This window comes from Xyrauchen texanus, chromosome 10, assembly GCF_025860055.1.
Source record: "Xyrauchen texanus isolate HMW12.3.18 chromosome 10, RBS_HiC_50CHRs, whole genome shotgun sequence".
NCBI lineage: Eukaryota > Metazoa > Chordata > Actinopteri > Cypriniformes > Catostomidae > Xyrauchen > Xyrauchen texanus.
The window spans coordinates 1,880,302-1,894,093 of record NC_068285.1 but is presented as its reverse complement, the minus strand read 5'-3'; the positions used below and the strand labels follow the sequence as shown (position 1 = coordinate 1,894,093).

Genomic DNA, 13,792 nt, shown 5'->3' with positions numbered 1-13,792 from the left:
AATATATACTTGAAACTAGTAGCACAGAAAACATACACATTGTGGCATAGTTTCCTTTGCGGTTGCTCTTTTGATAAACCTAGTGAATACTAAAGAAGACCAAGGTCTCTGTGTGAACTAATTATTCTGTAGAAATCTGTTGAGTATGAAACAATTGCGTGAGTGAATTAAAATAAATTGGTAAGAAGTCAGAAATGTGTTAATATATTTAACGTTTTGTTTAAATAAATAATTATGAGAAGTTTTTTCCACGTCTCTGTCCATAGTAAACACATTAATTTAATTTAAACACATTAAAACATGTATAATCACAGTCCACAACTGAAAGTTTGGCCAAAAAAAGAAAAAGAAAAAGAAATTGTGCATTATATTGTGAATATATCATAGTACTAATTGACCTATCCAGACAAACATGTTGTACCTCAGACTAGTTGATGTGTCTTCACTCTTAAAATGTGATGGCTTCTCCATAGACGCGTAACTATTCATGGACACACAGCTGGACTCCGGTGAGTCTGATCTCTTCATATGGAGTTGTCTTAAACAGAATAGAGACAAGAGTTCATATAGATGGTTTACTTTGACATAGAAATAATCTACAGTATCTCTATCTATCTTGACAAACATTTTGTACCTCAGACCAGTTGATGTGTCTTCACGCTTAAAATATAATGGCTCTTTCATGGACCGGTCACTCTTCATGGACACACAGCTGGACTCTGGTGAGTCTGATCTCTTCATATGGAGTTGACTTAAACAGAATAGAGACAGGAGTTCACATTAGTTCATTTAAACCTCATGCAGACAATTAAATTCTTCTTCTTCAACAGTTGTGCATATGACAACACAATGTGACAAAACTGGATGTCTGTGTGGTGTTTGAAGAATAGCATCAGATTTATAGAGTATTTGATGGGTTTTTGGGGTAGACCTGTCCCTCTAAAAGGAGATGGACATCATCCCACTAGGGAATGTGCCGCTCCCCTCTCTAGCGATTTGGCTCATAGTCTTAATAGTGTTAGAGTGGGTTACACCAATACAAATTATTCTTAAACTTAGATTAAATGAAGGTTTATCTTATAATTCTGTTAAAACTTGTTTAAAATTCATTAGGGTTACACTTGAAATACATTTAATGGTGATTTAAATTTCACAGATAATCTAGATTAACTTGAATGCTGTTGCTCCATTACTTTAAACTCTGATTTAAATGATTTAGGTGGTTTAAATAAAAAAACTGGGTAAGCAAACAGTGGATGTGCCATCATCCCTCTGATAGACATTTATTCTATTATTACAAGTGATCATTATTGCTCCCCTTCTCTCTAATACTCCCTTCAGTCAGCAGCATAAACTCTTTATTTCTGCATGCGATCCAAATAGTTGCACAAAGCATGCACCGGACACAGCAATAAACAGGGCTGGGTCTGCCTCTTCCCGGGGCAGAGTTTACAGGCTCACCACCTGATCCTTGAAGGGAGTCATGGCAACCTTGGGCACATAGCTTTTACGGGGTCTCAGGATGATTTGAGAATCTTCTGGACCGAACTCCAGGCAAGTGTCGCTGAAAGAAAACGCTTGCAGGTCCTCAATTCTCTTGATGGAGTTGAGTGAAATCAGGAGGGCCGTCTTCAAGGAGAGGGATTTCAGCTCGACTTACTCTAGCGGCCGAGAACCAAGTCTTGGTGGGCCAGTATGGGACCACGAGTATGACTTGTTCCTCGTCCTCCCTGACCTTGCAGAGGGTCCGTGCACGAAGGCTCACTGGGGGGAATGCATATTTGCGTAGCCCCCGGGGCCAGCTGTGTGTCAGTGCATCTGTCCCAAGTGGGGCTCTTGTTAGGGAATACCAGAGCAGTCAGTGTGAGGATTCTCGAGAAGCGAACTGGTCTTCCTGTGCTTTTCCAAATCGACTCCAAGTCAGCTGAGCATTGCCTGCTGTGACAGCACGTCTGCCGTCGTCCAGAGGAGGAGATGTTGGGCAAGTTGCAAGATGCGACGAGATTGTTCGCCACGTTGGCCATTTATATATGCTACTGTTGCTATGTTGTTGGACTGGACCAACACATGCTTGCCCTGGATCAACGGCAATAGCCTCCACAGGGGGAGTAGTACAGCCAATAACTCTAGGCAGTTGATGTGCCAACCCAGTTGTGTGCCCATTGCACATGGAGCCCCAGCACAATTTGGAGGCATCTGTTGTGACTACGACACATCTGGACACTTGCTTTAGGGGACCTCCTGCCAGTAGAAATGCAAGGTCTATCCAAGGGCTGATGCACTGCTATCACTTTCCAACCCATCAAGGTGGCTGGCCAGGAACATCTGACTCGGCTACGCGATTCAGATGCAGTGAAGACTTCGCAAAGGAAGTAGAAGGAACAACAACACACACAGTGTCTATATTCAATCTACTCAGAGTTTATTACAGCAAGCATAATATTTATACCTTTCATAGAACAAAGAACAACCAATACAAAAGTGACAGCAAGGCTTGCATGCTCAAGGACAAGAAATTATTGATACCGGAATAGTACAAGAACAAAATCATATACGACAGTCCTAGATATTTGTTACGTCTTTAACTGAGATATTTAGCTCATGAAAAAGGAGTATGTGCTTGTTGGAGCACAGAACATTCCAAAAGAGGATAAGATAAGAGAAACGAACAGCATCTAGGAAGGTCATGGACTCTTCGAGCGTGTGGTGTGCTTCTGTGGTTAGCACACATACATACAGATACATACACACATACTGTAGGTTTCATCAGGTATAATCAATGTAAACATTGTTGATTTGTACCACAGTTATATCTGACAGGCAAACATACAGTTTGCTGAGTGTGCATGAAGGCCGGTGGTCGTAATGGAATGTGTGCTCCATATATGTGTGACATTTGAAGGTATGTGCAAAAACAGGAATAGCATTACTTGGGGGCTCTCATGACCGCTGGGAGAATTTATCTCTTCCAAAGGTGGTTCTGTTACTTCTTAATATGGTCAGACCAGAGTCAAAGAAGAGGATGATAGATAATGCATGTTTAAAAAAGGATAAGCCCCACCTTGTTTGAGGAGATGTATTTAAGTGAACGAAACCCAAGTTGGTTAGTTGCTCTGCAGAATGACTCGGCTTTATTGGTTGAAATAATAAAGTCAAATTTTCTGGAATCAAAACCTAAGAATTTGAGAGTGATTCTTCACAGATTAAGGCAAAAACCTACAACAATACATACAGAGTTAGATGTCAAACTAAACACAGCATGTACAATTTATATTTCTCACAGACACGTCTTTAAAAAGACGTTCAACATCAGTGTGTGTGCTCTAATAGAGAAAATATTCTCTTAGCAGGAATATACACTCTTTGAGTGCTGTCGAAGTGCCCAGGGGCAAAATCTGCACTTGTCGTGCAGAAGGACAGAAAGCCGCTGGAAATACGCCATATATCCAACAGCATACGCTTCTGAAGAGGTGAATGGAACACAAGTAGTATTAAGCTCGCTGATAATACAACCGCTCTGCGTCGAAGAAAAATCTGAATGGAGTGGGCATTCCAGCTCCTGTTATACCGGCATGTCTGGGGGAGAGGCATGCAAATTCCACTTGCCAATTCTCATTGGCCTTTTCTCAAAGAATGGGAGGTGTTCAGGGCTCTCAAGAGAAACCCCTAGTGTCACTACATCGACACAACATTGAATGAGTGACAGAAACGGAATGAGATTTATTATTTTTAGTAGCAGTGGTCACTTAGAGAAAATGACTACATCTCATTTTACATTGAATTATTTCCATCTTGAGAATATTTTTGGTTTAGGACAGTGAAAAGCAGCACACTGGAGATTGTAGTTTTCCTGAAGTTTCTCTGAAAAGTTGTGTGCAAACAGTCCGAACATGAGACTTCTGAAATACATGCTAACCAGATGAACATTGCTGATTCTCACACACCTTGTATGTTTAATGGAAGGTGCCATGTTGCTGATGACACAAATATATTATTGTATTAATTTTAAAAGGCATATTGTTATACAGGCAGTGGTGCAGTGTTTCAGCCTCAAAAACACTGGTTTAGTGCATGGTTCTAATTGATGGGTAATTCAATTGTACATTTCATTATCTCTTTTATATTATAGACAATGATGTGGATGGAGAGACTGTTGCAATTGGTCTGACGGAGTCTATGGTTTCATTCCTGTTTGAGGGATAATTTAAGAAGCAGCAAAATTCCACAGATTTGTCCAACAAATGAAGGAAACGGAGACGTTAACGCTTGAACCTGTGCCTGCAGAATGCCTTTTGCAGTCTTCGGCTGGAGCAAGGTTGTTTCATTTGTTTCAGGCAACTATTCTTAAAGGGCACCTATTATGGAATTTTGAAAATTACCTTTCATGTAGTGTGTAACATAGATTTAAGTGAACAAAAACATCCTGCAAAGTTTTATATATGAAAGTTCACTGTAAAAAGTTATTGTCTCTCAAAAGTAGGAGACGACTCTGAGTCAATGTAATGAATCGTTTTTCCAATGAGTCATTTTCCTTTTCGTTGTGACGTCAAGACGAAAAGTTATCAAATTGGCCGCGCCCACTCATTGCGCGCGCAGACAGCAGGGAAAACTTTAAAACATCATGTCGACAACAAGACGCTGTGTTCTGAAGTGCATATCAAAAGCGACCTTTTTTTCACTGCCCAGGGACGAGCATGTGAAGAATCAGTGGCTAGAGTTTATATTTACAACTATACCACACAAGTATCGCCGAACCTTGTGCTGTGTTCAGCGTCATTTTAATGACGATTGCTTTACGTAACATGAATGCTTTCAAGTGTGGATTCATGAGCGGTTGATACTGAAGGAAGGTTCAGTACCAAGTTTATTTGGATCAGCTTCCTCCTCCGAATCACAACCTGTAAGTATTATTAATAATTGTTGCTTTTATGTGTTTTTTAGCATGCTTAATAAGTATTTGTGTGTGTTGTGTACGTTACGCTCAGCGCAGCTTCTAGGTCTCCAATGTCAATGTTTTTGAAATATGTGAAATGTTTGTCGATGTTATTGGAGTTGTCATAAAGAATAGAGTAATAACTTGTAGTAATGCAGTGCTTTACCAATATGTTTATGCGTTGGGCTAACGCAAACAATAACTGATTCGGTGTTTACCACCGAACTTTGGGCTATGATCGCTAACATAAATCAACTCAAATTCCTTCTCTGATTTTGATTTTTTTACTACAAAGCGGTGATGGGCGTTCCGTTTCCGACAATCTCTGCACAGAGTATACCAATCACAACTGACTGGGTGATCTGACCAATCACAGCAGATTAGCGTCACGCAAAGGAGGGGTTTGGAAAAATGAGTCGTTGAACGAATCATTTGGGAGTCGGTGAGCAAATCAGGTAAACATAAATGCATATTATAAGACAACAAAAGTGTTTTTTTGTCATTGCATGCATGTAAAACTGTTGTTGGGGACTCCCAAACAATATTAGGAACATTTTAAATGCCATAATAGGTGCCCTTTAACTCCGCCTAGCGCTTATTCTGTGCTCCTCTCCATTATAAGAACAAACATAGAGAATTCTGTACATTGAGGATTAATATATTAGTATTATATTTCTGTCTTATTTACTTTCTCCTGGATCTTATATTCTGACGCTGCAGAGTTTTGTTCACCAAGTTGTAAAAGGCAGTATTTTATGTTGGCATCGTGGCAACATTCTTAACAGTAACAGTAAACACACAAACACTGCGGCCATCACACACTAGAGCAGAAGGGAAAACATTCATCAAGTGCTGAAACTTTACTTGGTGCAGAACAATCTTTTAAGTAGTAAGTTTAGTACGTTTTTTAAGTATCTTGTATTTTTTACTGAGACCAGATTTCCTTTAAAAACATAAACAGCCTCTTTATTGTGTCGTATTCAATGTAGTATGAGACAATTTCTTCAGTTTTTAAGTGTCACTGAAATAATGTCAAACAAAAGTGAAAAAGTGTCAACACATATCCCTACAACATATTCTTCATCAAACACAGATTACTGTAGCACAGGTGGAAACATACTGTAACATATAGTCAACATGTCCTTTTTTAGTAACATTGTGATCTCCAGCAGACTGTATGTCCTGTGATAAACCTGAGGAACAATCTCTTGTCATGTCTGATCATCTCTGTCATGTTCACATGATATTACTGTACAGTATAAAGATGAGCTCTTGTGAAGAGATGCCAATGAAACTGTTACAGTAAAGCAATCAGCTGTAGAAGGACTCATTATTTTTATTATAATTGCATATTTCCTTTTAGATTTATATTTTTTACACTGGATTCTTTCTAATGGTCCCTCAGACTGTGGTGTACACATTCATACTGTCAGTCAACATGAGAGTCCTCACCTCACATCAGCACAAGGGGCTCCTGAACTGAATTTAAGTGGAGGATTCATTGACCGGTCACTCTTCATGGACACACAGCTGGATTCAGGAGATTCTCCATGAATGACACTAAAACACAACAGCAATTAAACACTGTTTTAAAAACTACAAACTCTCACAAACACTCTTTTACTCTCATCAGTTTCTCAGTTTTACTCTTCCCAATATTTCTCTCTTCTTCAAGGGGGTAACATGTTCTTTTCCAGTGTTTGCTCATGTTTAATACACAGTCCTAGTTCAACATTCAGCAATTTCACTTCTGCTTATTTGATGAAGATATATTTGAGCACATGACATTACACAGCAGATCTGATCTGAATGTCACTAAAGCTGGAAAGACTTTTGTTCTGTTCTCTGTAGTTTATTTCTGTGTCACTATGTGGTGCATCTGGTTTTACTCAGTTGATGCTGATATCTGCTGATGACAGCTGTCTTAAATCTGTCAATCATCTTTTCAATCATTTATAGAAGTTTGTCTGTAAGTATCAAAGTGTTTATGAGATGTCATAAATCATCTTATGTTTGATATTAATGATGTTATTTAAGGTTAAGTTTGATGTTTAGGAAGTTGTTTTTCCTTCATCTGTACTTGTCTTTATGATTGTATTCATACATTGTTTGATCTTATTTAACATTTATATAGAAAAAACTCCACAGTTTTACCACCATTTGTGGACTTTACTTATTGCACCCTCCACAGTATTACCCACCGAAGGGACATTTTCCAACTTGGGTGACGGTTTGTGTCTGACTGTACAGGTTTCTCCAGTTCTGTCTGTGACTGAATCAAACCGGTCTCACTGTCATCTGACTGTAGATCTCACTTTACCCTAAAGCTGTTTCACATGTTTATACTTGAGATAATCCAGTCTGTTCTCATTTCTCCTCAGTGTTTTTATACTGTAGTGTTGTGCAGCATATCAGAAATATCTATCAGTGTATTTTATTAAAGCATTGAAATCCTCTGACCTCTTGACCTTCCCTGTGTCTGTCTGTCCACTGAGATCCTTTGTGGAGTCCATGACATCATCTGAACAGTCCACTGAACACCTGTCAACAAACGGGACATCATCTATATTTGTGACGTGTTTATTTGTTCAATACTGACACATATTTGTTTTTATTTGTCCTCTAGAATATTCCATTAGAAATGAATCAATGAGGTTCAATTGCAGACTGTCAGCTTTTATGACATGTTAAACACCAGCATAAAGAGAAAACATCAGAAGACTCAACAGAAGAAAACAAAGCAACGTTTCAAGTCAATAGAAGAAATAACATTTCAGTGCCAAAGAAACTGAACACATACTGACAATTCAGATAAAAGAGCAAAAGTCTCAGTATCTGTTTGTTCTGCTGTGATTAATACTTAGATATCTGTTAGATGTCTTACTGTAGCTGATAGTTTGAAAGGTTTATTATTGTTGTCTTGTGAGTTTTGGTTTGTTTAGCAGCAGTTCAGTACTCACCTGTCAAGAACTGTTGATGTTCCTCTTTACTGACTAGAATATCACCTACAAAATACTTCACAATGAATTTATTGATTGTTTCAGACGATTCAGTGGAACAAAAACTGTCAAACTTTTTCTCTGTTTCTCTCGTCCTGTAATTTTCTGCTCTTGTCACTAAATGGATCCTGTTTTAATAGTTTCACGTTCACCTGTCACCTGAGGAGGAGGAGTCTGAAAGAGACAAACAACATTTAAAGGTGCAGCAGGTGTTTCATGCTCTTAAAGGGATAGTTGAGCCAAAATTACAAATCTGTCATCATTTTCTCAGCCTCATGTTGTTCTAAACCACTTTAGCGCTGGGTGATATGTAAAAAATATTTGAATGATAATCGCATTTAAAATATCGTGATATCGGATTATATGGTGAACCCCCCTGCTGAGTGTCAGTGAATAATTTAGCTTTAAAAATTACATTAATTTATTGAAACATGAAAAACTTAAAAAGTCATTTCTAAATTCAAATTACACTTTAAATTAAACAAAAAAGTAATTAAAATAGCGATGTGATAAAAAAAATCTTATATAAGCACCTCCCCAAATCCAAACATTTACCGTCTCCATTTGCCATCACGCAAGTATCACGACAAGTGAACAATGACTTATAACCTACAAGCAATCGCACTTACTGTTGGAAAATGGTCACTAGAAAGTTTTAAACGATCATGTGTTGGTGAATGGTGAGGTTCCCGACCCCTGCTGTAGCACAAAACAGTTCTTGAGAAAACACCAATAAATAAACTGCACATTAATAATCATATTCCTATAAGACATTGTTGAGATCTCTTCTGAAACTCTGTTTCAAATATTATTAGAGATAATAGTCTTGTTTCCTGGGTAGGTAAATGGGAATTCTTTAAAGACAAACTTCGTCAACTATCTATTTCTTACAGTAAACAACTAAACAGATGTTATATTTTAGAAGAGATCTCTCATTAAAGAAATAAATGAATGTTCTAACACATTCAGTTTGACAGAGAATGATACAGCACGATTATTATCTCTGCAATCACAATTAGATTCAATGTATATGAGAAAAGCCAGAGGGGCAAACATTAGATCAAGAGATAAATGATGGAAAAAGGGGAAATTCTGCTTATTTTTGTAGGCTGGAGAAAAAGCGTCAGGAAAAAACACTATTAAAACTTGAATCATTAATGGTGTCGAATGTTCTGATGCAACATTAATAGCAAAAGAAATCGCCATCTTTTCTCAGAACCTGTACTCGTCCTCTTCATTCATTTTAGATCCGAATTCCCTTTTTGAAGAAATTGGTGAATTTGTCCCTCAAATAGATGAACAATTGAAAATGACGTGATGCAGAGTTCACAACTGAAGAGCTTGATTCTGCGGTCATGTGATTGTCATCAGATAAATCACCTGGACCAGGTGGTTTTACATCAAATTTGTATCGTAATTTTTGGGGTTTATTAAGGGAATTTCTTTTTGCAACTTTTCAGGAAATATCTAATAATTCGGTTCTATCTCAATGAGACAAGATTAATCACACTTATTCCCAAACCGGGGAAGGACCCTAGACTGTTGGACAATTTACGACCTTTAACTTTGTTAAATAATGACTATAAACTATGAACCCATATATTTAACAATCACTTGAGACTTGGTTTATCTAAAGTTATTGGGGAGACACAAACTGGATTTATTAGAGGCCGATCTATACATAATAATATTCGACTGGTTTTAGACCTGCTAGAGTTTAACAAAGAAACAGAAGATGGGGTTATTTTATTTTTAGATTTCTATAAAGCGTTTGATATGCCGCATCATTATTTTATTTTTAAATGTTTACAAATGTATGGGTTTGGTGAAAATGTTCGTAAGATTATTCAGTTGTTCTACACAGATATCAATAGCTCAGATGCCTTGCAGAGGTCCCCAAACTACGGCCCGCGGGCCGATTACGGCCCGCCCCCACATTTGGACCGGCCCTCTGAACAATGCCATGCAGAGAAATATTTTTACAATTCAAAATACAATTTCCCTTAGTTATAATTATTAAAGTAGCCAAATTATTTGTTAGATTCACCCGGATTAACCTTCCATCGTGATCGAGCGGGTGCACGCGATCCAGCAAGAAAATTTAAAGTGACAACAAAATGGCCAAACGGTTGGGAAAGAGAAAAGTTGATTCAGAATGCAGGGTATTTAACCAAAAGTGGACAAGTGATTATTTTTTTGTTCAATGCAAAGAAATGGCTGTTTGCCTCATCTGTCAAGAAACAGTCTCCGTGTTCAAAGAATACAATCTGCGCCGACACTATGAAACCCGCCACAGAGACAAGTAATTGTCTTCGAGGGCAATATTGACTCAATATAATGCTTCACTTCATTATTAAATACTGTAAAAATATTACATTTATGAATTTGAAATTTAGATTAAAATAAAATAATATATAAAATAAATGTGGGTTTGTTTATCTTTGGAGTTTACAATAATACCTAAAAGAACATCTTTCCACTGTAATGTAACATTTTCATCAACATTTCCAACAATAAAATCAAAAAATGACACATAAGGGCCAAAATAAATGAACAGCTGTCTCTGGCTTCTGCTGGCAAAAGCTACAACTTTCATCTATACCTTTTTTAACTGGGTTAAATAATGTTTATCAGGGTATATTCTGTGAAGGAGTTTAAAGACACTTCTTTAACCTTGTTTGTTAGCGATTGGGCAGAAGTCAGACTTTATTCCAGTCAACATCACTCACAAACTGACTCCAATATGCAATTACATTTGATTTCAAACAACATCCTGCTGGAAAAGGGCTCTTATCGATCTGTCATGATTATTGTAACGACAGCAGAAACATATTTTACCAACAAGGGAGTTATTTGGTGAGAGGGGTGGGAGCTGCTGGTAATCTAATCTGTTTTGCTGTTTAAACAACATTCATATTTGAGAAGAAATCGCACCAAAGATAGTTGTGAATTCCCTTGGTGGTATGGGAATATTATATTTGCCATGAATTCCTTATAAGTAAACTGAAGGCCATCTGTGTTGAATAATTGGTCCACCAAACCAATATTATTTCGAAACCAGTTTTCAAAGAAAATAGACTTTTGTTTAAAAAGAATGTCCTTATTATTGCAGATAAAGTACTGGTGAGGTGAAAAGTTGTGTTTGTAAATTAAACTCATGCTAGAAAAGCTTGACGATGAAATGCAGAAAGTTTCACAGGTATTTTGTTAATATCAAAATTGCAAACAAGGAAGAAATTTATGCCACCCAAACTAGATCAAATATGGAGGGGAATAATATTCCAAATAGATACTGGATACTTAAACTATGTGTTCAATCCAATTGATTTTAAATGTATTATTTAAAGTAAGTTCAGGAAATTAAGACCACCATTTTCATATGAGCTCATTACGATTGTTTTTCTTATATAATGCATCCTATTTTTCCAAACAAAATCAAAAAGCATCTTATCAATCTCCTTCAATATCTCATCATCAACCTGAAGAGCCATAGCTGTATAAGTTAACCGGGATATTCCTTCAGCTTTAGAAATCAAAACTCTCCCTCTTAATGACAAGTCTCTTAAAAGCCATTGATTAAACTTCCTCCGAGTCTTTTGGATAATAGGATTCAAATGTAATGAACTTCTATTCTGTTGATGCTTATTTATTGTAATTCCGAGGTATTTAACTTCTGTTTTGACTGGAATGATACAATAATATGCCACTGAACATTCTTTGACCGCATCAGTTCACACTTCTTTACATTCAAATAAACACCAGATGCTTTAGAAAACTCTTCTATTACTTTAATTGCGATGGGTATTTGGTTATCATTTTGGAGAAAGAGGGTGATGTCATCTGCTCATTGTGTTATAACTAGTTCTCTATCAGCAATAGTCCTTTAATCGTACTGGCTTTAATATGATTAGCAAGCAGTTGACTTATTATCAAAAATAAATATGGAGAGACAGGGCAACCCTGCATAATCCCTCTAGATAAATTAAACCTACTAGATGTGCCAAATAACAATTTAATTGAACTGCTGCTGTTCTTATAAAGGGTTTTAATTGCCCTAGTGAAGACATTTCCAAAACCAAATTTTGTAAGTGACTCAAAAATAAACTGATGCTCTATGGAGTCAAAGGTCTTACAGAAATCAAGAAAAAGAATAAACCCATTATCTACATTAAATTCAGGATAATCCAACATATCTAAAACTAATCTAATGTTGTTTGTAATATATTCCTCATAAAGCCAGATTGTGTTTCTTCAATAACTGAATCTAAAACAGCTTTGAGTCTTTTAGCGAATATCAGTGCAAATACTTTATAATCATTGTTCAGTAAACTAATTGGACACCAGTTATCCAGAATAAGTCAATCATTTTTTGGTTTGGGTATTAATGTGATTAACCCTTGATTCAAGGTAGGTGTAAGGCATTGATTACTAATAATTTCATTAAACATCTTAAGCAAAAAAGGGGCCAAATCTTTAGTAAATTGCTCATGAAATTCTGTGGTCAAATCGTCTGTGCCTGGCGATTTATTACTTTTGAAATGATTAATTGCCTTTATCACTTCCTCAACAGAAACTGGCATATCACAAAGTTCATTTTCATCAATAGTTTTCACCTCTATAGAACTCAGAAAAGCATCAGATACTGTTTGAGAATAATTAGATGTATATATTTTCTTAAATTCACAACAGTAATTGGAAATTTGTTTATGGTCCTTTGTTACAACCCCATTCAAATGTAATTTACTAATGTTGTTATTAAGATTGTGTCTCTCTAAATTAAAGAAGTATTGTGAATTTTGTTCACCTTCTTCGAGCCAGCGTCTCCTTGATCGGACAAACACACCTTGAGCTTTCTTTCTATATAGTTCATCTAGTTTGATTTGCAGATCTGATAATAATAATTTTTCTTCATCCAATAAGCTGTCTGGGCATTTATTTGCAAATTGTGTTATTTCAACAATAATGTTGAATTCTTCAGCTCTTTTGTGTTTGGCTATACGGCTGCCAAATCTCCTTAAATATTTACTGACCTCAAATTTCAGAAGTTCCCAATTTGAAGAAAATGCATCTCCTTATTGGCTTTATCCCAAAAGCTACATATCAACCAGAGATTACTTTTTACTTCCTCATATAGTAGCAGTGGATTGTTAAGTTTCCAATAAGATCCTTTAGTAAAACAACTTGTATTAGAGAATTTAATATGAACACTGAAAGCTTTATGATCTGTTAGAGTAGAAATAATAAGATAATAATAAGTTAGTGAAATAGGATTTAACATTGATGTTTACATTATAACACAATTATTAAAAGTTTCTTGCACTACAGATCTCCTGTGATGCCTGTGGAAGGTGGTTCCACCATATGTGTGTAAGAAGGCCAAAGATAAAGACATTTCTGTGTGCAGCAATCTCAGTGAGACATAATGAAGGAACTAACAGACCAAAAATGATCAAGTTGAATGTTTTTTACATACTTGTAATTATGAGATTGATATTGTTTGTTTGTCCATATATATATATATTATCTGTAATTCCCACATTCATTATTGATGTAATACTTGTGTGAGCTTTCTCTCTTATTGAACACAGGGGGAACAGTATCTGACAGTCACATCTTCAGCTGACAGGACGTGTTCCCCTGCTATAATGGGGGTTTAAGGCAAAGATAAAACCTAAAAACTTGTATTATGTTATTTTATTATCTACAATTTCTTTTGAGCTTTTCTCAGTAAATTGTGGTGAAAGTACTTGTTGGGACAGAAAACCATCAGATTTAGTTTATTCAGCTGAACTAAAGTGGACAGTGAAGCACTCTTGTGGCCAAATCATGCAATTGCATTTTTTAAAAAAATAATAAAAAA

The 13,792-nt window shown here is 36.5% G+C and overlaps 2 protein-coding genes across 10 annotated transcripts in view; both read right to left on the bottom strand.

Moving 5' to 3' along the window:
• Window positions 1-13,792, bottom strand: part of LOC127650622 (NACHT, LRR and PYD domains-containing protein 3-like) — a 527,629-nt gene that overhangs the window by 39,485 nt on the left and 474,352 nt on the right. The gene's annotated exons all lie outside the window — the stretch shown is intronic.
• Window positions 1-13,792, bottom strand: part of LOC127650628 (NACHT, LRR and PYD domains-containing protein 3-like) — an 857,046-nt gene that overhangs the window by 375,268 nt on the left and 467,986 nt on the right. For 4 of the 9 annotated variants that reach the window (XM_052136180.1, XM_052136175.1, XM_052136176.1 and 1 more), the window contains 3 exons: window positions 6,386-6,493; window positions 635-751; window positions 422-538 (listed from right to left, as the gene is read on the bottom strand). In XM_052136180.1, the coding sequence (XP_051992140.1) occupies window positions 422-538; window positions 635-751; window positions 6,386-6,493 (342 nt within the window). Of the gene's footprint in view, window positions 1-421; window positions 539-634; window positions 752-6,385; window positions 6,494-7,393; window positions 7,475-7,893; window positions 8,051-13,792 lie in introns of those variants that run through there. The other 5 variants (XM_052136177.1, XM_052136178.1, XM_052136182.1 and 2 more) reach the window with 3 other exon arrangements.